Genomic DNA, 18407 nt, shown 5'->3' on the forward strand with positions numbered 1-18407 from the left:
TTTCTAATGGCAAAATTATTTATTCTCTTGTAGCGGTTTGGGTGGTTTATTAGCGCCCTCGGCCTCGGACCTATCAGAGAATGTTTTGTACAAGAATATTCCATTATAAGAACGAGAGTCTTTGATCACTACCGTTGTTTTTGGTTAGGCTAAGTAAGAAAAGCAGAATGTACTTTTTGCCTTTAAGGCTTAACATCAGAGCATTTCAATCAGATCTGAAAGACTGCCTCAGAGAAATCTCAGAGACATCTTTTTTTTAAATACTTTCAAGCGCACGGTTTGCCAGCACACCCCGACCTTTTCACTGCCTGTTTGTCCTCCATCTCACATACCCATATCTTCTTAGGAAACAAAGTCTTGACATGACTTCATATCCTAATGCAAAACATGGCCCATTATCCAGAAGTCTGTTTATCATAACGGGTTCACCGCAAACTCTAATGGCAGGAGCTCTAACGAGCTTGTTCTGTACCATCTTTAGGCGGTTAATTACAGTCATCATCTAAGAAACCACATTGCATGCACAGTTTTTGTTCCGAGGATTTGATTGCTGTACAAACCAGAGGTTACCATAACTCACACATGCTTTTCTAATGCCGGATTTCTCTTTTTCTGTTGCAGGGCCGCCTGTAAGTACAATTCCATCTCATCCAGGTAGTATTAAAATCAACTAATTGAATATAGAGCTGTTGCAGGACTTTCACACTCACATACACACACACACACACACACACACACACACACACGTATATTATCTCTCACTATACAAACTATGGTTTTCCCTTGCAGCAGTTAAACATGAACACAGACACACAAATTGTCACAGACTCTCTCGCACATGTGCATCCACATAGTGCTGCAATGAATGGACCACCAAGGGAGCTGTGGGTGTGTGCATGTGTGTGCTTGTATCTATGTATGAGTGAGTGTGTGTGCTTGATTGTGTTTCATGGGGATGGATAGGGAGCCGTGACTTATTAGGAGCGAGTTATTCTCCTCTGTGGGACTATAACTCCTGCTGACTCACAGCAGATTAAACACACATAAAGATCTGCGATAATCGGTGTCTGCTGCTGCTTTCTTCATTTTACAATTAAATGACCAGAAGAGTGTCTCTTTTGTGATTTTATCGAACTTTTTGGTTACATTTGGCGCAGAACTGATATGCAGAGGTGTGCCATATACACTCCAAAACACACCATAACCCGTTCCAGATATATCGCGTCAGAACAGTTTTTTGGGGTGACATTTTGAAAATCCTGGGAATGGTTTTAACGGAGAAAATTGCAGCTGGTTTACACTAAGTGTTCATGAAACGACGTCAAACGTCTTCACACCCAAAGTCTGTCTTCCAGCCCGTAAAAGTTGAAGCGAAGGTGTGGTAATGCGGACTCACCTGCTACTCCAATCACTCACTTTTGAAAGCAGATGTAAACCGGTGCTAAAACGATCATATGTGATGAATAAAGCGTTTAACTGGGAGTGAAAGGTTAGTGTATACTGTAGTGTATGATTAAGCCTTCACTCTTAATTCCAGCTTCAAACTCTTATGTAGAATAATTCAGTTCATTCGAAAAGTTGTTGTACGAACCATGATCCTATGTACCATCACCTAATATTTGTCTTATTTAGAATCAAGTGTACCAGAATTAATATATGTAAATGTGAAGAGTGTGTTGTGTGCAGCTGTTCTGTTCTAACCTGTCTCAATGCTTCATGCCTCAATCTCTAACCTCACCAGGGCAAGGCTGGACGGGATGGATACCCGGTAAATTTGATTTGTTATTTATCCTGTCACACTTCAATTCACCCAATCACCTCGCTGTTTCCCTTCTTCTTCCCTGGTTTTATCCAAATTTCCCCACAGCTTCATTAGTCTGTTTTCCCTCCCTTTGCTCTTTTTTTGATGTAATTACATTTACTCTAATCGTCACCTGTTTCCTTGCCTTTCTTTCTGCTGCCTTCAACATTTTGCTCCTCACCAACGATGCATCCTGCCCCGTGACTGACAAGTGACTCAAATACAAAGACAGTGCTTAAACACAAACAGACGCAGACTGCCCAGAGTGGTAAGATGAGATAAAAGTCTTATCTCTCCCACAGGCAATTTGAAGCATCAAAACTTACTGACTCAAAGTAGAAAAATGGTGACATAAAACATATTGAGCGCAGGTTTAAAAATGAGTAAACATGAAGGGCTACTATCATAAAGACAGACTGTGTGAAGATATTATCTGTGCACATAAACCACAGGAGTGTAAACCACACCAATGAAAATGTGAAACATTCATCTGCAGGGCAGGGGTTTAAATGTTTAAATAATATTGCCACTGAATGCAGAGCAGATCACTGATTTCCACAGAGATCGAAAGTGCATTTACTCAAGTACTGTACTTTTATGCAATTTTGAGGTACTTGAACTTGAGTATTTTCACTTAATGTTACTTTGTACATGTACTACACTACATTTGGAGGCAAATATTGTACTTGTTACCCCACTGTCCTTATTTAATAGATTAAGTTACCACTTACTTTTAAGATTTAGATTATTAATAAATGTCAACTAGTAAATTATGATACATTATCAAAGGTAAGATATCCATAAGTATATACAGTAGTTCAAATTAGTCCCACCTTCACCAGCTGCAACATTAAAGTGATGTACATATTAATGCATCACTCATTTTTAATCCAATAATATTATATAGAGAAATCTGAAATGGGCTATTGTTTATAATTAGGGCTATTACTGATTATATTTTGATGCTAACACTTCTCTTTTACATTTTGCTTTCGTTTTACTTGTAAGAAAATATTTTTACACTGTAGCATGTACTTTCACTTTAGTAAAAGTTCTGAATACTTCTTCCACCACTGGATTTCGCCCAGTGATTCCACAAGACTGAGAGTGGGTTCTTGTGTTATCCAGAGCCATAGCGGCCTCTTGTGGCCGGTCAGACTACTGACTTTCTCCACAACTCCTGAAATAAAACAGCTCAAGGGCTCTGTTGCTGATTTATGGTTCAGCAATACACATTATCTCATACAGACACACAGATACTCAGGTTGTGTGAATGGACGGCTTCATCAGGACTGGACGTCCTTATGAACAGTTTGTGTGTGTGTGAGCTACATGTTCAGTGAGACACACGCTATCGTGTGACCCTCCCTCTGTCTGGTTGGTGATGTGTTCCAGTTGCGTCTTGTTGGTTGTGTGCTGTTGTCTCACTGGGAATTTTGGGAAGTTCATTACCCATGGGGCTCGCTCCCAGTCAGATTCCCAGTCTGCCTGGCACTGCGCGGCCCTCCTGACGGGAAATGCCTGCTGCTAATTACACACAGGTGGACCGAGAGCACAGAAAAGTGTGTGCACATTTGTGTTTGTTTGCCTGTGACTCGATTCATCTCTGTCAGCACCTAGTCATTAGAAATCCAGAAGATGTAGCGCATGATAAAGTTGTTGTTTTTAACTTTAAAACATCAGCTTAATTAAGTGATGTAATGTGTTACTTTAAAGATGGATAATCTGGACAATCCTTCCCGGCCTAGTTATCACAATGGAATCAATCCGAATGGTCCTTTATATAAGTGTGAGGGGCGTGAATGAAGTTACAGTGAAACAATAGATTAATCCCACTGGCAATTAACATGGACAGCACATCATTTCATTTAGCAGCAGAGATGATCAAGTTTCAAACGCTGAAGCTTAAAAAGGAACATTCTTCCTCTTTGTGTATCTGTGTCCATATGTGCAGATGTGGGAGACCTCCATCCAACCACCCATAGTTTATGTAGATCTCTGTAACAAAGGCCAGAGCTGTGGAAGTGGTCAGAGGTCTGCGACTGTGTGTATGTGATCTGTTTTTCACACAATAACGTCTCTCACATGGACTGCTCATATGGAGAGGGCATGCGCACATCAACACAAATGAGTCAAGTCAGGGTCCGGAGAGCACCGCAGTGTTGTGCCAGTAAATGTTCTTTCTTTAGTTTTCCATTGTTAAAACAAACAGCTAGATCGCTTTTGCCAGCACTTTTTTTCCTTGCCCTCTCTCACCCTTTTTACAGTACGTCTCAATATAATACAACTCAATAGTCTTAATTCTGTGACTGTACACATAATTCAACAGTATGAGCAACTGAAGTGGTGGAAATTAAGTACATTTACTCAAGTAACGTATAAGTAACTCAGTTTTTTTTTTGCAGATTTATACTACTCCACTGCAAATCAGAGGCAAATACGTACTTTAGTTTTATCTAATTAATAACTGTAGTTCAAAATGACTTTGCAGATTGAGATTAATAATACAATCAACAAATGAAGTATGACGTAGTAGGTTAAAGCTGGGGAAGGCAGTTTTCTGACTGTCCTAAGACTCTTCTTGATAAGTCTGTCACTATTGAATCAGGCTTTCACCATCCACCATCCATGCATCTGCATTTGTAGAACGTAACAGGCTAGTTCTTCTAAAGCCTTAAAACAGAGCCAAGAGGAGGTGCAGGAGTCTAATTTTGTTTCAGAACATTTGAATGACAATATAAGGTTATTTTGGAATTTTTGCCCACTAATGCAAAAAAAAAAAACCTGCCTACCCCAGCTTTAAGATAAGACTTGACGATGGTCTCTGGAGGAAATTCACAAGCTATCCAGCTGTATATGAAGTATTAAGGCTTCATTTGGGCCGACTTAAAGTCATGCACACATAAATGCATCAACATGAACTCACATTTGAAATGCTTATTCAGCCGACATAGTTTGAGTTTGGCGTCTAGACTCCGACACAGTCGGACCCTGCAGGCGGATGCTGGGCGGCGGTGGGGCTGATGCAGGGCGGCAGCGGCATTGATAAGGCAGAGGGAGAGAAGTGAAATGTTTGCAGCTAAAATAGACCGCAAAATTAAGAGGATGTGTTCATGGAGGATGATATGAAGTGAGTATGGAGCAGTGCAGTACGGAGTTGACTGCCTGGACTAGCTCACAGGCATCCATAACATACAGGATTTTGAAATAGGACATTCTTCATGATGAGTACTTATGTTACTTAAAGTATGTTTTTATAATAATACTTTCTTCCACCACTGAACAATTGTCATTTAAGTTATGTGCATACACGGGCGCATGTTTGCCAATGTGTGAGTGTGCATGCGTGCTGCACTTTCTTCAGGTGGCATCCACATGTCTCGCAGTCGTTAGGTTCATCAGACTAATGCATGCAGCAGTCAACTTACGCTGAAATATAAGTAATGCAATAAACAGTGTTAATGGCGTGCGGTCTGTGTGCATCTCAAGCATAACACCACGGTGTGTGTGTGTGTGTGTGTGTGTGTGTGTGTGTATGTGTGTGCGCGTGTGCGTGTGTGTGTGTGTGTGTGTGTGTGTGTGTGTGTGTGTGTGTGTGTGTGTGTGTGTGTGTGTGTGTGTGTGTGTGTGTGTGTGTGTGTGTGTGTGTGTGTGTGTGTGTGTGTGTGTGTGTGTGTGTGTGTGTGTGTGTGTGTGTGTGTGTGTGTGTGTGTGCGCGTGTGTGTCTTCTCTCCTCATGTAACCCCTGTCACTTCTTTCGCATAAATCACAGGCGAGGGGTTTGAGTTTTAGAAAACAGCCTCGCCACTGTCAAACAATCAAAGTCAAGCAGACTGACAGAGCAGTGCAGAGGGGTAAACAGTAACACACACCAGTTGATTCTTATTCATATCTAGCCACTAGAGTGTTTATACGAAAGTGCCAGTGTGTGACAGACAGCGAACCTCACTCAGCAGAGACACGCCAAGGCCTCCATTGTTCAGACTTCCAGGCCTCTGAGCGCAGATTAAAGCCAGACAGTCACCCGACAACATGTCAGTAATTTTCTGTCCCAAACACACAGCACTCTGGTATGCTTTATTGTGCTCTTTGGTTCTGGATGCAGCCACTCTCTCTTCTTCTTCTTTTCTTTTAAAAGAAGCAAATGTCATGTATCACAAATTATGTTCATGTAGCCCCGACATGGAGTCGAGTTTTGTCCCTGTGGAAACATGAAAGTAACTGGGGAGGAGAAGGGACTGAAAAATATTTCCTAGAGGGATGGATAATTATATCAAAGGAGAAAGTAGAACCACGGTAGAGAAAAAGTATTCTCTCATCCTCCCCGTCTTACTTAAATCTTTTAACTTTCCATGTCTTTTTTTATTATAAAACAGGTCGGGGTGCTAAATAAATACTATGAAAGTATCAAAGCATTCACTCCACAGAGAAATGCACACAGCCTGTATTCAGAAACTGTGCCTTTAAACCAGCCGTCAGGACTTCTGTACAGTTGTGATGTCACGACTATACTATATATAGGTCGAAATTGCTGCTACAGCACTGTTACAGTCATTCCCCGGCTGCAATGACAGCCTCTGAGAGCACAGATGCATATGATTCAGCAGTGCTGACCAATCAGAGCAGACTGTGCTTTTTCAGGCAGGGGGCTTAATGAGACATGCACTAAGACAGAGCATTTCAGACAGAGGGTGAATACAGGTATATTCAGACAGACAGTATGAGAAAAATTAGGGTTTTTTTTTAACATTAAATCATGTTAACATGAAAATGAGCACAATAAAGGACCTTTCATTTTGGCGTAATTAAGCTCACTGGGCCTTATGTGTGCGACACATTACCATGTGTGTTTCTAGCTGACTCTGCTCTGATGTGCAGACACCACGTTTCATGCAGCATCCTCAACAATTACACTATACTGGATAATTACCAGTCTGCACCATAGGGAGTTCAATAAAGACAGTAAAGACACCTCTCGCCCTGTTTAACTGGGATTAAGACGCACGCATGCATGTATGAGCATGCACACACACACACACACACACATAGACACAGACATATGCCCTCCTGCAGGCCAAGCTATTTTCCAGCCATCTAATTGGTAGGAATGCTGAGTCCAAACTTTTTTTTTTTTTTTTTTTTAATCTGCAGAGAGAAAAGCAGGACAGGCTAGGGATGTATTGGACTAGAAATACACACAAAGAATCACACACATAATAAGCCATTCTTTTCTCCACATTCACTTGAGGTTTTGGTGGTTATCTCAGGCTTATTTTCTCACTTTTTCCCAACATGAATCTCCCAGTTGTTTTTTTCTCTTCTATCTGTCCTTTTATTCTGCTGCCTCATCCATTTGTGGTGTGAGATCAAGAGATTTTTTATGACTGGCTTTTTTTGTTCGGCCTGTTCTTTTTTTTTATATTTGAATTCCAGCTGATTTTCCTGCTTTGCACACCGTTGTGGACTGTAGGTTTGTCCCACACTTGATGCACAGTATATCAATACAGTTATACAGAAAGAAAAAAGCACAGTTGCATCAAGTTTCATCAATGCACCGATTTCCCCAGTCTCCTGTTTTCCCGGCTCTCATTTTGCCTTTGGTTTCTCTCTCTTTCTCTGTGTCTGTTTCTGATTTAATATATTCCCATATATTTGAAAGTATCACATCTGATCAGTCATAGAAGAGCTTTCTGAACTTCTGTAATGTTGTTTGAATTATTGTTCCATGTAGCTATAGTAATTCTGGGTCTTATTTTATTCCATCTCGGATATCAGTTAAGTAAATAAAGTCAGAGGTTAAAGAATAAATACCACAAATATGAAAACTGTCACCTGCCAGATATTAGATACAGGTTTTTTTTCATCGTTGAGAATAAAGCCTCTCTTATACACACATAAAGGAGACACACAGCTATAGTAACTACTGTCCACTGGCCTCTGTGTAGCTTGTTAGCAGCCATAAATCAGTCTGTTTTTGCTCTGGTTCAGACTTTGCAGCAGCCGATGACCTCACCGCGTACACCTCGTCCACTCATTCTTGAGCTTTGAAGGAGCCGAGTCCCCGATAAACGCTGCCAGATGCAGAGATATCACCGCACATAGATCCAGAGAGGTGGACACAGAACCTCACTGGGACATTTGTAGGCGCATTCAAATTCTCACACTCGCACACCTGACATGATGAACACAGCGCATTGCATTTAATAGAGTGGTGAAACTACAACGTGTCCTGTGCTGTATGTAGCATGAAGAAGCATTACATCTTTACTCATCACACTCCTCTCAACTTTAAATAGTAACTGGTGAAATTATTGCCGTCCGATTGGTCCCAGTCATTTGTTCCACGCCCTGTCTCAGCAAGTCGCCTACTGCTGATTTCAGGAGAAGAGGCCCTTCATCAACAAGACATCAGAAGCCTCAAAGTCTTTTTTGCTGTACTTTTTACAACTCTCTTTTATACAGACTAACCACTTGCTCCTTGGAGAAGGCTTATAGCCATAGCCGTCCCATTGCAAAACTAACGAGGGGCAGCAAACGATCACATTAACTATTAATGAGAGCAGTTCCAAAGTATCATTCACTCCTTCCTTCTTATCCTCTGCCCACCGTCCTTACTGTCCATCCATCAAAGCAGGCAGTTACGGCACTGCGGTAGGTTTTCACTACAGGACCTCAGGCTAGATAGCACCCGTGGGGCTCGTGAGAAAAGGGTGATGAAGAGAAAAGCCCAACCTGTGGAAGTCATCCAAGGCCAGAAATGACGATCGTTTACTGATGGTTTCCAGTCTGCAGAGCCACCAGGGCCGTGAGGGGGGTGGGCAACCCACGACTCGAGGGACCCTGTAAAAACTGTTAGCTTAACTTCGAGTACGTCATTAAAGAGGAAGTCAACATCAGCCTTTACCACATACATCACATTTAAGTGGGGTTTTTTTTTTTAAAGTTTGATCCTTTTATGTTTAAATGGGGATCTAAAGGTTTGTGCCTTTGAACCGAGCGTTACTTTGCACAGGGAGTTCAACGACTGCTCGGCTGTTGTTTTTATTGAGGTAAACAAAGCGGACGACTCCAACTGCTGTTTCAGCACTTGGGTGAGTTGTACAGGGACTTGAAACGTACTTAACCGCCTGCTGGATTATCTCATCACCACAAACACACAGAGACATGGTAGATGTGGGGTTGTGTGAAAGATTAATACAGCTGGATCAAATCCACCCAGAGTCTGTTTTGTTAAACACCACACTCTAAATCTTAGAATAATTATAAACCAACTCGAAACTTCTTAATATTTGAGTCACACACACACACACACACACACACACATGCACACGCACACGCACACACGCACACACACACCATGAAATGGGGCAGGATATACATATAACCGTATAACTTATAAAAAGTTCTTGATTTTCCTACTCTTTCATGGAATAATTGCAGCTGTTTCTCTCTGTCGTTTAAAAGCATGCTTTTTACTGTCTTCCTTTGAAGCGTTGGTCTTGCCAAATCCACTTAACCTAAATTAAGATCACTTACTCTGTTTTTTGGGAGATACAGAGAGACTAGAGACTAATGACAAAAAACATTATTACAATACTTAGAAGTAACAGTGGGTTTATGATATTTTGGAGGGGGAAGATGGTTTTCTCAGTGGATTTAAAACAAAACTGTCTTAATCATCTTCTTTATTCACAGCAGACTTACAGTAGACGTTTTTTGAAGCTATGATTAGAAATACACATATTCACTTTTTTCTGAGAGTTAGATGAAAAGGTTAATGTCAGTCTGTACGCTAAATATGAAGCAAGAGACAGGAGAGTCTGAGCATAAAGACTGGAAACAGCCTGCTTTGCCTGAGGGTTAAAATAAACTATCAGCACCTCTGAAGTGTACTTATTAACACATTAAACAGTAGTTTGTAAAGAAAGTGAATAATAATATTTCTAAAAACTATTAATTTAATGGTTCTCTTTGGTCATTTTGTAATTTCTCTTTATATGTCATCCAACAGGGTCCTCTTGGCATGGATGGGAAACCAGTGAGTATTACATAACAGACAATGAAATGTCTAAAAAACATGCTTTTACAATAGTTTTAATTTGAACTCCTCTCCTCTCAGGGATTTCCAGGACCCAAGGGAAGCCAGGTACACATAACACCTGTTATCTTGTTTAAGTTTTATAATAACACATAAACATTACACCGAAGCATTTCATTCTTTAAAGGTTTTCTGGTTTTCTTCTCCATGTGGGTATTTGGCCTGTAAGACAGGTGAGGGTTTGCTAAACTTCATCAATCATCTTTACTGTTCCTAAGGGAACCTTGCAATCGAGTGGGAAAATAAACCACGGTGGCCGTCTTGTTTCTTGTTCTACCTCTTAAGTCATCCCAGGGCTCTCACTGCCTCGTGGGACTCATGGCTCAACTGAACCAGAGTGCTGAAATCCTTTCTTGCACTTACCCTCTGAGTCCCATCCATCACCCTTCCCCAGAAACTCTGCCGCACCCCCTTGACACACCCAGTTGTAGCGTGGAAACAGGTGAAGCAGAGCGAATGGGTTACGCACCAGTGGGAAAAGTGAGAGAATAAAGTTTATAACCTCAGAGGCTCTTTAAAAAGTCATTATAGTACCCTCTCTATCCCCCCACCCCCTCTGGTCACCTTGCCCATGAGGACGAGTTATCTGCCGAAACGTAAATCCTTCAGAGGATAATGTGAGCTGTTTGACTAGCTCCTCTCCAAACAACGTTAAGCTGTTGTTTCCTGCAAAAGGAGACCTCAAGCCGAGTCTGTCCTTTAAGTGGACTCGCCCCATCGCCGACGTGCTGTAAAACCTCAGCAGGTGTGACACAGACCTCATGACCAGAGTCGCCTCCACTCAAAGGATAAAGGGGAGATAAAAACAAGAGAATAAAGGATAAAAGCAGTTAGATTGGTTGATGGATGACGGCCACGGGAGGCACTAAACGGAGGGTTAGCCTGCAGGAATAAATCAAGTTTAGAGGAACACTGACAAGAAAAGAGCGAGTTCAAGGACTATTAAGTAAAAACAAAACTGAACATGAACCAAAACAATTCTTTTCACAAAGAAATTGGAGCTTTCAGACACATCTTGTGGCCTTCATCAGGGGATGGGCTTTGTTCAGTTGTCATGAACATAGTTTAAACTCTAGAAGAATCCCTGCAACAAAAATAGATAATACAGCAGCAAACAACTATTTTCTTTGTAAAGATATAATGGACCAATGGCATCCGGAGCAGAGAGTGAAGTCACTCACTGTGTGTGTTGTGTTCGGAGTTTCTCTGTTGTTATTTTGATAGACCGTCTGGCATCTTAGTGCAAAAACCGTCTTATAACAGATGTGGAGGCAGCCCTAACCCACTTTTTTTCCGGTGTGAAACTTATTTATTATATTTTTTAACACAATTTAGGATTTTATTTTACATAATACATTTTCATTCTAACAATATCATTCATCCTTAAAGCATTGCAGATCTAATTAAATCAGGGTTTTTTAATGGATACCAAAATAAAAATGGAAAACTTCCAAACTCAGTCTAAGTATTATTATTATTAAATCAACTCCTTTACATATAGTTTCTTTCAGTTTTCATCTTGTTCCTTGCTGTCACACCATCACATCACATGTATGATCTTCTATCAGCTTTTCATTGAAATAATTGCGTCTGTGGGCGACATGAAACGCTTTTAACACAAGGAGTTACACATGTTATGGAAGTAATGAAGTGATCAAATCCATAAAGACGAATTGTCTCTTTTATTTATAGGGATGTTTTTATGTATGACAGGCTTGACTATATTATATTAAGATTTAAGAAGTGTATGTTCATTTTAAGCCTTTCAACTGTATTTCATACTTCAGGACAAAGCACTCGAATAAAGCAGAAAAAAGATTCTGTTGAAAATGATTGAGGAAAAATCATACAAAGACTTGTACACACACATACTATGTTTAACCAGTTGAGCATGCACAATACCTTTTAATGTTACATTTCTTAAAAGTTTATTTATTTATAGAATGTACTGTAATCTAGTTTTTGCCCAATACATGGGAACAAAAAAAAAACATGACGCATCTTCTTTATAAACTTTGGGATCTCGACTCGAATTGACAACAAAATGAGCTTGATTTGAACAATGTTTGGCTGGACTGTATGAGTTTCCAGGGGAACCAGGAGTCTGAAAACCCCACCTTGATAATTAAACACCAACAGGAATAGTAGGGGGCGTGTTGTCACTTCCTGCACCTCCATCTCCTGTCTCCCTGAACAGAAGAAGAGAGCTGAGCATGAGATAAGCTGCTGCCTGTTATGTTGTGGCCGGTCACGTTAACAAACTCCTTATCCTCTGCAGGATGGATATTAGAAGAGACCCCCCCACACACACACAGACACACACACACACACACACACACACACACACACGCACGCACACACACACACACACACACACACAGCAGCCCTATATTCAGCACCGCACTCCTGAACACAATTAGAGCTCCAGTCCAGTCAAAATGTCTGCCAGACAGACAAAACGTGAGGAAAAGGGGGAACAAATCAGAGGCTTCACGCCAGATCACATGGCAGATTTAGACACTGAATAAAAGCGGGGTAAAATACAGTACTGGGCTGACAGTTTAGAGAACAGAGATGTGACAAAGGGGTAACCAGTCTGTAAGAGGTAACTAACTGTTGTCACTTTTAGAGAGACGCTGGCTGAGATTAGAGACAGTTGCTGGCAGGTTTCCATGTAGTCCTCACTGTCGGTCTGCGGTTTGTGGTGCCGCCACACTCGGAGTCCTCCTTGTGCCACCGAGACAGGCAGACAGAGAGAGATGGACGTAGGGTATGGTGCAGCCCAACTGGCAGAGATTAGTGTCAAACGGCCTAACAGTTAGCATTCCACGTCTAAAACATCCTCCCCTCTGAGGGAAAGACTGAACAAAAGAGCACGTTGTCCTTTCAGTTTTATCTCTCAGCAAAACAGTTTTTTACCTCACAAAGAGAAATCTTAAAAGGGATTTCTCGCTGCAAGCTCATATGGTCCTCTTGTTGTGCAATATGCTCAAACAGAAGTGACTTGTGATTGAGCAGTCTCGATGGCACGGCCGCATAAAGCAGTATTACCGCCTTGCCTTACCTTTTGATTGAATGCTCCCTGAAGATGTACTGTGCTATGATGTATGTGCTCATATAATATCTTGACCAACTGTCTCTGATTATCTCCTCCCTCCCTACAGGGACCTGCCGGGCCCAAGGGAGATAAGGTATGCTTCGATATGGATTTCAACCACCCTGTCAGACAAGTCAATGTACCGTACGGATGTATTTCTCACATTAATTTACAGGCGGACAGCTTCAGAAAGACTCAAATGCATGCGCACACACATACACACAACCTCACAGGTGTTCTCCGCGTCGCCCTCCCACGTTCAGGTTTTTCACCGCATGCCCATCAAACGAGCCATACATTACATGTAGTTATGTAGGAGCTCGTATGTCTCCGCACATTCTCACGTCAAGGCACTAAACAGGTTTACAGGCCTTCCGCAGGGCTCGATGATAGCCAGATGTTTTTCTGGCTCTCTGTGAACCTCTGCCCAGCCTGAGATGTGAGCGACCGTAAGGGCTGCAAGAGCTGGCAGAGGAGGGGGGTTCATGCATGTGGTCATTTGGGTACGCACCAATGGGTAACTGTTTGTGTGTAAGTTTTTTGCACTCGAGTGAAAATCGTCCAGATAAGAGTAACCACAAGATCAACTGCAGTAAACAGCATCTGTCAGTGCAGGATTCAGTCTGATGAGCGGGGAATTGCGAATGACGGATGATGCTGGGGTTTGGAAAATTGGCTCCCCTTCATGTAATCATGCTAGTTGCAACGTGATGAGCACATGAACTCCAAATCCTCATCAGAGAGCCAGCGGTCCCCAGCACGCGCGCTCCAACGTCAGATGATGCCAATTGCGGCCTATCAAATGATTTATGCAGTAAATGAGCTGGTTTGGGAACAGATGACCTTTGAGTCGCTTCCTTCCCGTACATAAGTATTAGTTTTTACGCCTGTCTGTCCCAGCTGCTCCACAGTAGCTGTATTATGTTACGTGCCTCATCCTGTGTGCATATACAGTGGTAATATCTGCTGACAATTGTTATTTTCCTGTTTTTCTCCCAGGGTGACCAAGGAGACATTGGGCCAAGGGTAAGTCATGTTTTCTGTCTTTGCCTGAGAACGTGAGACAACAATACTTCTGACTGTATTTATGTGCATTTAATCACAGCTTAACCTGGCTGAAAAGACATTTCCTTCGATTGTGTTCCCCAGCAGATCTTTGCAATTTAAAAATGAGCATCTATTTAATTCTTTTTTTTGATTGTCACGTCCTTTATTCAGGCGCTTTTCATTGAATTTTCTACAAAATGTAAAAAAGACATGTGTGCATCAACCGAGAACCTTTAAATCTTTAGCATTTCCCCTTTACATTTTATATTGAAAGAATCAAAAACGTTTTAAGTTACAATCTTGAAAATCTCCATTACGTTCTCTTTGATGACACCTAGACCACGGTTCGTGTCCCGTTCATGTCCTGTGTGTCACTGTAGTTACAAATACACTTTAACCACATCCACAAACTTTGTCTGAACAATCACTATTGTGGTACCTCATTAGGTGAAAGATAGTGACAACAAAACTAATAAGAATAAATAAAAATCTTCAGGATTATTACTTTAAATGACAAGGTCATATCTAAATAAAGCTGTAAGAAACATTTTCAATACCTTTAAAGTAATGACTTTTTGTCATTCAGACAAAGTAAAAAATTTGACATTTTTGGAAATACAGAGATTTGGATGAGAAGATGAATACCACTCTAAAAGCATAGTAACTTAACCCGGCTCTCTGTCAATGTGCAGAAAAACAGAAAAATGGGAAAAACTCTGCTGATCAGAAGTTTTGTCACATTTTGCTCGACCCACAAAACATTCAACACTTTGGTCTTTTTTAAGTAATTCAAAAGAGTGTGTTTACACTGTGCGGCTTCCCCAGCAACTGAACCAACAACATAGTCCGGCTCCTCTGATGAGGTTTCAGCTACCCACATCTCCAAAGCCAAAGATGAGAAATTATGATATTAAAGAACGATGGAAATTCTTAAACGTCACCATCAAAACCCGATGGTTGGGGCGGTGCGCCAAAAGCTGCCATCTTGTCTCGTTTTTTTTTAATATAGTAACCTTGCTCTGCGTCTGGTCCATGTTGTCAGTGTTGTCTTTTCATGTGATATCATTCCACCCACCATGAGATCTATGTAATTATCTCCCATTTCATCCACTGTGGTTTTTAAAATAAGCCCCCTGTGCTTTACATGGTAAGCGGCTTTGATTCTTTGAAGAAGTGATGCACCCCATGAATCCTGAATGTTGTTTTTCTAGTTTGATTGTGTTAATAATGTCAAGGTCACACTTCCTCACATGCAGAAAATGGTTAATTTATTCATTGTTTGGAGTTTGAACCTAAAGATCTAAATCGTGTTATTTCCATGTTTTTTTAAATTTATTCTTTCACTATTTTAGATGGTCAACTATTAAATTATAGTCCAGAACTGAAATGATTGGCAAAAACGATAATGAATCCAAAAAAAATGTGATCGTTTTTTTCATTGTTTTATTTTTCCAGCAAACGTGACAAAAAAGTCCACTGGTTGCAACTTTAGTGTAAACACTTAATGTTTTCTTCATCTTCTAATTGGATAAATTTGGGTTTTTGCAAATCATGTGCCATAAATCCCACAGCCACATCCCAATTCAGTTTTTTTTTTGTTAGATAAATTTGAACTTTACTTGGTACAAAGTTATATTCATGCATCAAATTCAGACAAGTCACATGGATAGCAGAATCTTACTATCAGCCAGTAATTTCCAAATTGGCAGTGGCCTGTCTTATGAGGACCATAACTGACTGTGAGCCACTTAAACTTCCAAAATGTTCACACATAAAATATTTATAGAAACTGCAAATCTTCATCTGAGAAAGGCTTTCATAGCCACTTGCTGCTTGTCTTTATTAACACATTAAGATTCTTTATAAAATATCCAAGAAATGAGGCTTAGAATTATAACTAGAGATCCATGTGGAGTCATAAATCTCCAAAGAGTTGGAGCCTGGCAATATTGGAATAACAATGTGGGTTATGAGTATTGGAATGAGACTGAATGGCTATTGTTTTGTAGCAGAGAACAAATGGAGTGTAAATTTGACAAGGCTGCACAGCGGAACAGTATTTATGATGCAGCTCAGAAACATTACAGACATTCCTGATTCCTATCAAGGCATACGGCATTTGATTTCTTAGCTTATCCCTTCAGATTCTGAGGTAGGTTATGCAAGAATTATATATTTTTTGGCATTCTGCATTGTATAGTTCTTCCAAATGGTAAATATTACATTTGGACACGGCTTCTGGAGCTTAGATGTCCTTGGATAAGTCTGCAGCTGAAAAACCGCAGAGTATCGCTTAGAGACACTGGCTTGGTTCAAAACAAACCCTGCAGCTCCTAAAACTACTGCTTGAGGTTGTGTGAATGAGGTTTGGCGCCTGAGTATATTTTCATAGATATGGCAAAAAAGGTTAGAAACTTTTGGTCTCTAAATGTTTAAAACATGTTTTTTTAACAGCCATGAATCAAAGCCCAGTGAGGTTGAGCAGATAAAAATTTGGCGCAGTCAGTACATCACCGTGCGCTCTTGCCCATATCTCAACATTGTACACTTATTCACCTCTGAACTCTACAAGAGGATGAGCGAAAACAGGAAGTGGCCATGAATCTATGTCAACCTGTGACTTCCTGTCAATTCATCATTTTCAGGGCATTTTTTTCCAGGGTGAACCTGGTCCCAAAACAGATTACAAACACAGGATAGCAAGGCTGTTAAAGCTCAAATCATGAGGCAAAAGGTCACGTGTAGTGTTACATCTTTCTCCAAAGCAACTTTTATTGAAAGGCATAAAGATGGTAGCTATTTTTCCTTTCCTCCATACCGTCACTTCCATACGTAGGAACTTGTCAATGCATGTTTAGGTTTGTCTGGTGGCTGGGGATAAAAGACAAGCCACGATGGGAGTTTCATCCCCCGCCAAAGTCTCTTCTTGCCTCCCCCAGAGCAGCTACAAAAGGGCCACGGTTGGATGGGGCTCTGGGGTTGAATGGTTGTTTGTCTTAGTATCAGCCTAAGTTCTGATGAGAATGAGGTAAAGGGGAAGCCCACTGTGAAACAGCCTATTCTCGTATGAGATGTTTAAGGAGCATATGTGTATGTGGTCTCCATGGTGGGAACAGTGTGAATGAGCGAATGTGACAGTGGGGAGAGAGGAGTGTATAGCACAAATAGAGGAGGAGGAGGGGTTCTGCGGTTTCGGAAAAACCTCAGCTATCCTGCACTTACCGCAGCCTGTTAACGGAAACCTCATGAGCAGGCTAGCATCTCCCCTCCCATCTCCCCCCGCTGTTCATCCTCCATTCACTCTCAGATCTTCTCTCCATCCTTCCTTACATGTGTTTTTGGAGGGAACTCAACCAGAGAAGCAGCGCAGGGCATCCAAGCTCTGTAGTGGCAGACAAACTCCACTCCTTTCAGCTTGACAGACAATCATCACAGTTACTGTCAGTTGGCTGGAAACAGCCAAACCACCTCTGTTTGGTTTGGTTGCGAAGTGGAGGAGGGGAAGAACGGAACACACACGATTAAATACATATTTGAGTGAGACACCCAGGACATATGTTCTGAAAGGGTAAAGGGGACGGTTACCGTGTCTTACTTTTGGTTTTCACCGTTTTAATGAATAGTATGTCTTACTATTTGCAAATGATGTATTTGTGTTCATTCGTAAATGTAATTCTTGTCATGAGGCTATTGAAAGGTCCCATATTGTAAAAATGAATTGATTTTTATATTATAAAGCAGGTCAAGATGCAGAAACGTACAGTGCCAACATTTTATTCTGGTAGCTGAGTTTTATATTCAGACAGACAGTATGAGAAAAAAAAAAGTTTTTTAATGAATGTTAACATACAAGTATGAAACTGAAAATTAGCATAATATGGAACCTTTAAACTTTGAGCCCTTTTCAACCATTTTGGTATTGTTACAGTAAGTTGTTCACCTTCCCTTTGTCACTTCCTCTCTTCAGGGTCCTCCTAACTACGGCTCATATGCAGGTCTGCACAGTAATCAGATTCTCACCGTTAAGGTTTGTTCCCTCAGGCAAATTTTTTTCGTAGCCCTCCAAGCAGCCTCTGCTCTCTGTCAGACTGCTGATCTGTCACCCTCCCTGCAGAAAGATGAGCAAAACACTCTTCTTGAGCTTTTTCTTTTGGCTTACAGCTTCAGGAGCTGTTGAAATCTCATCTGTTTTTCTTCCCACAGCCATTATTTCCCTCTTGCTTGGACTCTCATCTGCACTCTCTTAGTAGTCTATGGGCTCCTTTTACTAATTTATCTCTTTCCCCTTTCTTTTGTCCTTTAACGCGCTCTATGTCCTCTCCTCTTTTTTCTCTCTTTTTCATTTCTACTTCCCGTCCCTGCTG

The 18407-nt window shown here is 41.1% G+C and overlaps 1 protein-coding gene across 2 annotated transcripts in view; it reads left to right on the forward strand.

Annotated features, from left to right (window-relative positions):
• LOC310948237 (uncharacterized protein) overlaps positions 1-18407 on the forward strand; it is a 130969-nt gene that overhangs the window by 97586 nt on the left and 14976 nt on the right. The window contains exons 4-9 of one of the 2 annotated variants that reach the window (XM_083915290.1): positions 622-629; positions 1742-1768; positions 9813-9839; positions 9921-9947; positions 13064-13090; positions 13996-14022. In XM_083915290.1, coding sequence (XP_083771416.1) covers positions 622-629; positions 1742-1768; positions 9813-9839; positions 9921-9947; positions 13064-13090; positions 13996-14022 — 143 coding nt within the window. Of the gene's footprint in view, positions 1-621; positions 630-1741; positions 1769-9812; positions 9840-9920; positions 9948-13063; positions 13091-13995; positions 14023-18407 lie in introns of those variants that run through there. The other variant, XM_083915289.1, reaches the window with a different exon arrangement.

The sequence above is a fragment of the Echiichthys vipera genome (assembly GCF_963691815.1).
Source record: "Echiichthys vipera genome assembly, chromosome: 6".
Lineage (NCBI taxonomy): Eukaryota > Metazoa > Chordata > Actinopteri > Perciformes > Trachinidae > Echiichthys > Echiichthys vipera.